The sequence below is a fragment of the Vigna umbellata genome, chromosome 3, assembly GCF_029865625.1.
Source record: "Vigna umbellata cultivar VRB3 chromosome 3, Vumbellata_1.0, whole genome shotgun sequence".
NCBI lineage: Eukaryota > Viridiplantae > Streptophyta > Magnoliopsida > Fabales > Fabaceae > Vigna > Vigna umbellata.
The window spans coordinates 4628846-4638554 of record NC_142167.1 but is presented as its reverse complement, the minus strand read 5'-3'; the positions used below and the strand labels follow the sequence as shown (position 1 = coordinate 4638554).

Here is a 9709-nt window from a genome sequence, read left to right as displayed (position 1 = left end):
TATTTTTACTATTATTTAATATAATATATATTATAATAAATCATAATAAATTTATTGATGATAAATGATAATAATAAATCATAATCATTAATAATTGATAACAATAAACAAAAATAACAGTAAATAATATAAATAAATAATAATAAAATAATTTGTAATAAATTATCATAAATTATAATAAATAACAGTTGTCAAAAATTAATAATAATGTAAAAAATAGATGATAGTAAAATAATTTGTAATAAATAATACTAAATATACAAATATAAACAATAATAAATTATAATAAATATAAAAAAGAAAAATAAATGATGATAAATATAAGTAATAATAGGTTAAATTAATCTCTTTTTGTACGAAAATCTTTAATTAGTTGTTTTTTTTCTTTCATCCATTTCAATTTGGTCTTATACTAAAAAAAATTTGATGCAATTCTTAGGGAGAAGAGTTTAATAGAAATTTAGATTTTAATTGTATTTTTAGCATAAGGGCAAAAAGGTATTTTTAGCATAAGGGCAAAAGGGTATTTTTACCTTTATTGAATGGTGCATAAATCAAAGTTAGGAGTGTAGAAAGAAAGCACATAAAATCTAAATAATAGAAGCGCTATGTGGATGTTAAAATATTTATTAGTTGTTGATATTTTAAAAATTAGTTGAGAGAAAATAAGAGAAGAAATCTTGGGTGTTTTTAAAGATTAAGTAAAAAATTTTATTTTAACCAAAAAGATAGAGATAGAGTGGGGAGAGATAAAAAGAGAAGAAGAAAAGAGGCTCTACATTGGTACCCTAGTTCTAAAATGAAAAAGAGAGAGGTAGGGAGAGAGAGACTTTTCTAGGAGAAAAGAGAAAAAACTGCGGAAAACCTTAGTGTAAGGGAAGATTGATGATGTTTTGGAGTTGTAGATAAAGTTTTAGGATTAGCCAAGGTACGGGGAAGCATACCTTTTTTTGTTGTATGCTATGAAATCTTGATTTTCTTGCATGGAAATCCATGTTTTGATATATGTTTATATGATTATGATTATGATTATATGTCGTTATTGTTGGACAATGGTTTGTGTATGCATGATGAAAGGATTTATATCATGTTGTGTTGGGTTTTTCTTATGAAAATGTGTATGTTTTGTTGGGTTATCCCATGATAATATGTATCGATGATAAGAGAGGACAAAGGTATGTTGTTTGAGGGATTTACTATATAATTAAATGTTATAAAGAGTGGTATGATGATCATACACAGTATGCTTGGTTTGTTTGGGCTATAATCTGCATAATGATAGATTTTGGATGATTCAAGTGATGTAATATATGTATTAGAGTCTGTTCATAAGGGTATATGAGACTTCAATGCATGCATGATGTATTGGGTATGTTCCCTCGTGACTTAGGGTTGATGTATGTGTGTTTTGTACACTTGAATTTTGTTCCAAATGTGTTTTGATTCGACAATAATCGATTATTAGTATTTATAATTGATTATTTGCACATTGGTTTTGAGTTATGTTTCGGGAATAATCAAATATTTGGGATGATAATCAATTATCCCTTCATGTGTGACGATTTTAGGAATTTGATTTGTCAAGGCTAAGATAATCGATTATCTTAAGTGATATAATATATGTAAATGTGAACTTTTCTGGAATTATCAATTATCACTTATGATAATCGATTATCCCAATGTACTTTTCTTAAAAATGGTGAATTTGATGAAGAATGGACATGAACCAAGCTTGAGGAGTTGTATAACATGGTGATAATCAGAGAGTGAGATTAGTGGTTATGTTTAAGGTCAGCTTTGACTTGTGGTTGAGGTTCGAACATTAGTGAGTGTTGGGGTGTACCTAAGTATGTGGTTGGTAAACGTAAGAGTGGAAGATAGGTCTACTTATCGTAGCTAATAAATCTTGAGTTTATCGGCGGATATGTGCTTTCTTTTGCCTTGTGTGCAAATGAATGGTTGTTCGGGTATTGAATCTTCCTTATGTGGGGGTGATGTTTTTTCCTTGTTCTTGTGTGACAAAATTACATGTTCCTTAGCTGGATTGCAGGACTTATTGAGCAGAGTTGTAGGAGAGACTACAGATTGGTCTGTAAGAGGTACTACAAGTGGGTAAAGTAGGGTACAAAAGTGGAACTTACTCTTTCCAATATGGTGTTTATGATATGGTGATCTTCATGGTGTTGTTCATGACTAGGATAGTCATGATGGTGGTGTATCTATGATGATGATCATGGTATTAGAGATACTCCAAGTGATGCTATGTTGATATTGATGTTACTATAATGGTTATAGTAAGTAGTTAGCTAGATGCTAATGAGTGGATAGACAAGGGTCTATGCACGAGATGTTAGTAATGACATCAATGGCGAAGGAATCAAGGATCGAGGATCGTGAATTGAGAATTGAGTAATTCATTGCGATTTAATTGTTATGTTAGAGGATTAAGCATTCTATTGTTATTGCTATTGTGTATCGGGTGGTTGTTTATGATTGATATATTCAGTGTGTTTATATCTTATTATTATGATTGTTTTATCAGTAACGTACCACATACATGTTTGTGACTGTGTGTTATGAGCACATGATGTTACAGATGTTGCTAAAGCATGATAAATTCAAGAGATGACGGAAGACAGACATGAGATTTTTATTTAAAGGCATTGTGTTTGAATTCAAAGACAATGTAATTTGAGTTATTTTATTTTCATCGTGTTTTCATTGGACAAGTGTTTTGAAACTATTAGGTTTTGAATAAATTATGCATGTTTAAATGTTGAGGTTTTTTAAAAATAAATTTCCAAGCTATGATAAAGTTTGAAATTTACTGCTTTTTGTAATAATCCATGACACCCTGAATTGGGATGTTACAGCCTCAATTTCGTCTTATTTTTTTAAAATTAAACAATTTTGTACCTCTCCAAATTGAAATGAAATTTAATTTTTGAATAAATGTTGTTCAAATATTTTTATTTAAAAATGATGTTTTTATTAAATATTTTTAATAAGATTAAGTTTATTTATATTTATATTTTATGATAAATTTTATTTAAAATTATTCTAAACTTGTTAATACAAAGTAATATTAACTGTGTTATTACAATACTAACAAAAAAGATATGATTGTATCAAAAATTTTAAAATATCGAACAGGAGATCAATTTGAGATTTTTCTACATAATATGAATATAATGATTTAACCTAAACGATATAATAAATATAATAAATAATAATAATGGTGTTATTATAATAGTAACGAAAAACACTTGATTGTATCAAAAATTTTAAAATATCCAAAAAGAGATCAATTTGAAATTTTTCTTCATAAATATGAATGTAATGATTTAACTAAACGATATAATGAATATAATAAATAATAATAAAATGATTTGCAATAAATAATAAAATAAATAATAATAAATACTATAAATATACAAAATAAATAAATACCAAATAATACAAATAAAAACAAATTAAAATAAATAATATAATAAATAAATAAAGAAAGCTCTAATAGATTCATTGCTACAACATACCATATGTGTAAAACCTGATGAGGCAGAACCATATATACACTAATTAGATGATACATGTCTAAATGATATTAATCAAATGATACATTACACCCTAATGAAATAATACAAGTATAATTAATCAGATTATATTATACAAATCTAAATACTCTCAATGTTTTCATCGTCTAACCTTTAATTAATACAGTTGTTACTAATGAATTGAAAAAAAAGTTAAGAATATATTTATGTAATAAACTGTTACATAATAAAAGTATTTATTTATGTAATAAATTATAATTAATACCGTTGTTACTAATAAAGAATGTTTTATCTTGAAATAGTAAACTATGATTGAAAAAGAGTTAAGAATATAATTATGTTTAAACTAGAATAAATTTAGAGTATTTAAAAGCCAAAGTTGAAGAGAAGGGAAAGAAAAAGTAGAAGAAAATGAGAAATTCAGAAATGAAATGGTTGTGTTTGTTGGTGATCCTTGTAATAAGTGTGTTGGATGAGAAAAAGTTGGTTTTGGCAGAGGAATGTGAAGTAGAAATACGTGGCATGACTATAGAATGTTTGTATTACATGAACAAGGGTGATCAAAGACTTCTAGCCCCTAATGGCAGGTGCAAAAAAGCCATCACTGATGCATTTCCAAAATTACAATGCTGGTGCAACAGCCTCTCTCGGAAAGTCGGTATGTTCTTCCTTCTTTTTCTCTTTCAAACCTGGTAGCCAAAAATTAATATATATCAAACAACCTTATTACTAATTATTATTCATTCATTTGTGAACAGCATTTCCACCTGGAGCTTCCATGGGAGATATTCTGAGCTGGAAGAGAATCTTGCACTGCTTCAGCTACACTCGCTTGCCTTTGCCTGCTGGCTACAAGTGTTGGAGTAAGAAAACATTATAATCTAAATCATATGGTTCAATTTCAAATTTTTAACAAAATAATTTCAAATTTTCATTGTATACCTTGAACATATGCATGATATCTTGTCCATTGATTATATCCACATCTAAAACTAAAATAGTTTTTATTGCAACAATTACAATCAAATCTGATAGTATTATTAATGTTGATAGAACAAAATGATATTGAATAATAAACCATATATTTATTAAACCAAAAAGTGTCCAAAAGAATGTATGTATACATGAAAACAAACATAGAACATAAACATACAGAAATAATTAATTTCCACTTAAACAAAGATTCCTCAAATTATAAAACACACATATGAACAATATGCTCATGAAAGATCTTAGGTATAAGAGCCTTAGTAAGAGGATCTATCATCATGGAAGACCATAGTTGTAAGAGCCTAAGAGGATCTACCTTCATGGAATTTGTTCCTAAGTGTTCTATGGAAATCCATCATCTTTGATACCACTTCTTTAACAACCAAAAGCTTGATGTCAATGTGTTTTGACTTGCACCAGCTCCTATTGATGTTAAACTACAATACAACTTATTTGTTGTGACATTATAACTTAAGTGAGCTTTTAATTTCGTTCATAATATGTAGCATTGTGAAAAAAAAATCAGTGATATCCCTTGATTTGATGCCTCATAGCAAGTTACAAATTCTGTAACCATAGTAGATAATTAATGTCATAAGGGTTTGCTTGGTATTGGACCAAGAAGCCACATCACCAACTAGCATGAAAATGTAACTTAAAGTGGATATTAAACTATCTTCACATCTTGCAAAATTGAATTAGAATACTTAATGATCTCTAACTGGTTTGTCCTTATATACGTGAGTTTGTAATGTTCTTTAGAAAAAACTTCATAATTTTATTGCTTACTTTCCAATTATATATTCATGAATTGCTTAAATATGTGCCTAAAACTCCAACTACATATGTTATATCTGAACACGTACATAATTGGACATACATCAAACTCCCAACCACAACCACTAAAGCATAGAGAATCTTCTGCATTTCTTGAATTTCTAAATTTCGTTTTAGGCATTGATTGAGACTAAACTTGTCTCCTTTAACAACTAGAGAATCCCTTAATTTATTATTATCCTTTATGCCTAATCCTTTAGGTATATATCAACATACAAGATCAAGAAAATATACTTTCTTGCACTGAAATTTGTGATACACAATCATCACACTAGTGCAGAAAAGACCTTTAACATCACCCTTTAGATGTTCGACTCTCGAATATCCAACGTAAAAAATGACCGGTGGCATTTTTCGTAAATAAAACAACCATATAGACGTCTCTTATGGAGGGAACATACGTCTAAAGCCATATAGACATCTGATGTGGGGGAAACAGACTTCTATATACTTATTTTTTAAATTTAAAAAGTCACTTTTTAACTCCATTTAGACGACTTCTATATACTTATTTTTTAAATTTAAAAAGTCACTTTTTAACTCCATTTAGACGTCAGATCCCGACAATCCGACTTCTACAGCTATATAGACGTCTGATGTCGGGGAACCGACTTCTATATACTCATTTTTGAAATCTAAAAAGTCACTTTTTAACTCCATTCAGACGTCAGATCCCGCTAATCCGACTTCTACAGCCATATAGACGTCTGATCTAGGGGGAACCGACTTCTATATACTAATTTTTGGAATCTAAAAGGTCATTTTTTAACTCCATTTAGATGTCAGATCACGCCAATTCGAATTCTACAACCATGTAGACGTCTGATGTGAGGGGAACCGACTTCTATATACTCATTTTTGAAATCTAAAAAGTCACTTTTTAACTCTATTTAGACGTCAGATTCCGCCAATTCGACTTCTACAGCCATAGTCTGATGTGGGGGAACCGACTTCTATATGGTTGCACTAAAACACTGCGAGCGCGAGGCGGCAGTTACATGCACTTAATGTTCATCATCTTCCTCACGTTTTCTCTCTACGGGTTACGCTTTTCAAGTTCGTTTTCTCACTTTTGCACCGTTTTAAATTAATTTTACTCTGATTACATCACTCTTTGATGCATTATATTTCATTTGAACCGATTAAAATGCGTTTTCGTTGGGTTTTGGTGCAGTTTTTCTCGTGTCCTTGGGCGGCGATTTCTTGCGTTTTGCACTCTCCAATTCTCTCAACTACGTTTTTAAAACCATCCAATACAAAAAAAAAGTACAATACATTCTCTTCAACTAAAATATAAAGTTGTAAACTCGAATCACCATGAGCCAGGAGCAACCCGAGAGGCCTTAAGCGGAAAAAAATCCAATCAAATACGGTGACGTTTTAGACGTCTGACCTGTATGGATCGGACGTCTATATACACGTTTGACCTATCGGGTTCGACGTCTCATTAATGTCACCCATATAGACGCCGGACAAAGATCAATCGTTAAAAGCCCAAAATAACAGACGTCTAAAGCTCTTTCCGCACTAGTGTCAACAACATTCATCTTGAAGCCAAATGAGATAATTACTTAATGGAATTTGTAGTATCATTGAAGAGATGTTTGTTTTAGCCCACAAATGGATTTTGGTAGTTTGCAAACCATATGCTTTGGGTCTTCTAATATAAAGTTTTCTAGTTGCACCATATAAATCATCTCGTCAATGTTGCCATTGAGAAATGTTGTCTTAACATCCATTTGATGAAGCTTTAAATCGTAACATGCAACAGGAGTCATAATTGTTCTAAAAGAGTCTTTCGATGAAACTAAAGAGAGAGTCTCTTTAAAAACAATAAACCCCTTCCTTTTGAGTATAACCCTTCAAGAAAAACTTTATACCTTTCCACAGTACCATTAGAATCCCTCTAAGTTTTAAATATTCACTTACTACCAATGGGTTTCACACCTACTGCTAATGAGACAAGTTCCCAAACTTTATTGTCTTGCATGGACTTATACCATTCATGAAACATAGGTTCATGAGGATATTGAGTTTGTTCTTGTAGAGATTCTAAATTTGCTAGAGATTCAAAACTTGCTTCATTGTAAGCAAATGTATAAATCTGATCACTTTCACTAATTCTTCCTCTAACCTTATTCTTCTCTCCAAACTCAATATCCTTAAAGAATATGGTTATTCCCGTCTCAAAAGATATCTTTAATTTGGGATCTTAAAATTTATAGTCCTTGATCTTATTAATTAAGTTTGTGAAGTCAATATTATCCTTAGTATTATGCAATTCTGTATTTAAGGATTCACTATAGGAAGTCACTGTATCATGAATATATAGATTATCATTAGCCAAAAGCGAATAGATTCCATCAAAACTTGAATTTTAAAACAATCGAAATTCATTATTTCAAAACGAACATAATTAACAAAAATTTTCTAAATTAACAAAATGAAATCAAATTATTCCTAAATGACAGTAGAACCTAATTGTCTTTCATATCCAAAATAAAAAAAAAAAACATCCTATAACTTCCAAAATAGATCCATATTTCAAAATCAATTGGCTTGTGGTAACTTAGGCATCCCTTTCTTTTCACACCAAGCATTATATTTCATTCAGTCCTTCTTTATATGTTCAAATTTATTACAAAAGAAACATTTATTAAACTGTTTTTATTTCTTTTGTGATGAACCTTTAGCAGCATCACTACTAGAATTCTCAGTTTTCTTTCTTCTGCCTTTGTCGTTAGAGGTACTAGCTAAGTGAGCACTTTCAATCTTTTCTTGTTTTAGTTTGTCCTCTTCTTGTACACAATATGAAATGAGCTCATTAAGAGACCATTTCTCATTCAGACAGTTGTATGAGACCTTAAATTGTCTAAATTGTAAAGGAAGAGAGATTAAAACCAAATGTACATGTAAGTTTTGAAGTGTTCGAAATCCGTGATGTACTCTCTCACATTTCCTTTGCCTGATACTTTCACAAAGCATTTTTCAATGAGTAAGAAAATCTTTAGCACTTGTAATTTCTTTAGATACAACACCTTTAAAGACCTCTAGAATGTCAAACTTAAATGATCATCAAACTCATGCTTAATGATCATCAAACTCATGCTTTATGATCATCAAACTAATGGCTAACAAGATAATTTGGGATGAAAGTAGTATTTCTTATCATTTATCATAGTGCTAATGACTAATTGGTAACCTCTTAATTTGATTTCTTTTTTAGATTTCACTGTTCCTAGACATCCACCAAGTAAAGTTCAAGAATGATTATCTTGAAGGAGTTTTTTTTATTGTTCCTCCTGGACTTGCACCAAGTAAAGTTCAAGAATGATTATCTTGAAGCGGTTTTTTTTATTATATGCAAATTGTAATATCCCAATCTCTATTGTGGTTGTTCAATAATAATTGTTTCACTCACTGGTAACGCGAATAATTGTTCAATTATTATGCTCTCATTTTTACTCACATATTTATGGTTGCAACACATTTGGCAATATAATAGTAAGTCCTACGAATTCTCAACGCCATATCCCATTTTTACTTTCTTTTTTCAAATAAAAATAAACATAAAAATTCAATTTTCTATTTTAGATATATTTTTTTCAAAATAGGTTAAAAATGTCTAAATTACTCTTGTTACTCAGTTCAGAGTATTGAGCATTGCAAAAGAATGTCTAAAAGTGTCTATTATCACGCATTCTTCTTAAAAACAATTATTGTTGTAGAATAATAATTAAAAGGATTTGAAAATCATGGTATTAAGATTTTCAAACTTTAATCAAGGCTTAACTTATGATCCCTTACTTGTCATATTTATTTTGGTATTGCTATTTCACATGATTTCGAAAGTCATGATAATATTATTGAGTTTTTTTTTCTTTTTAATTTCGAGAATTTGTTTATATCACTAGTACAAAATATACTTTTAAACTCGCACAATAGACCTCTTTTTATACAAAACCGCTGTCTATTCAGACACGGTGGCAGTTTGGTAATTAATGAGACCTTATAGGCCTCGGTTCAGACGAGACCGGTGTCAAAAAGAGATATTACTTCGGTTGTAAAGACAACCGGTGCCTAAATATTAGTGTCTGACGCAGTTTCTGACGCGGTTAAGAGGAACCCGAGGTGAAAGAACTATACGACACCGGTTTTTGGAAAGGACCGAGGCATAAGCCTCTACTGCTCAGACCCGAGGCATATAAGCCTCTCTTTTTTTCCCCAAAATTTTCCCCAACTTAACCTATATCTCCCTCTGCACTCTCGCCTCCCTTGGCTCTCCCTCCCTCCCTCCCTCCCCTGGCTCTCCCTCCCTCCCTCCCCTG

At 30.5% G+C, this 9709-nt stretch overlaps 1 protein-coding gene across 1 annotated transcript; it reads left to right on the top strand.

The window, feature by feature from the left end:
• The first annotated feature begins 3965 nt into the window (after nt 1-3965).
• Nucleotides 3966-8715, top strand: LOC148201458 (uncharacterized). Its single transcript, XM_088109096.1, has 3 exons — nt 3966-4212; nt 4313-4417; nt 8663-8715. The coding sequence occupies exons 1-3, from the start codon at nt 3966-3968 to the stop codon at nt 8713-8715; spliced, it is 405 nt and encodes a 134-aa protein (XP_087965222.1).
• The last annotated feature ends 994 nt before the right edge of the window (nt 8716-9709 follow it).

What these genes read in the sequence shown, in the direction of transcription:
- LOC148201458 (XM_088109096.1), top strand. Translation starts at nt 3,966, where the DNA reads ATGAGAAATTCAGAAATGAAATGGTTGTGTTTGTTGGTGATCCTTGTA. An exon ending in CAGCCTCTCTCGGAAAGTCG is followed by an intron (nt 4,213 to 4,312) that starts GTATGTTCTTCC and finishes ATTTGTGAACAG; the next exon opens with CATTTCCACCTGGAGCTTCC. An exon ending in TGCTGGCTACAAGTGTTGGA is followed by an intron (nt 4,418 to 8,662) that starts GTAAGAAAACAT and finishes ATTATCTTGAAG; the next exon opens with GAGTTTTTTTTATTGTTCCT.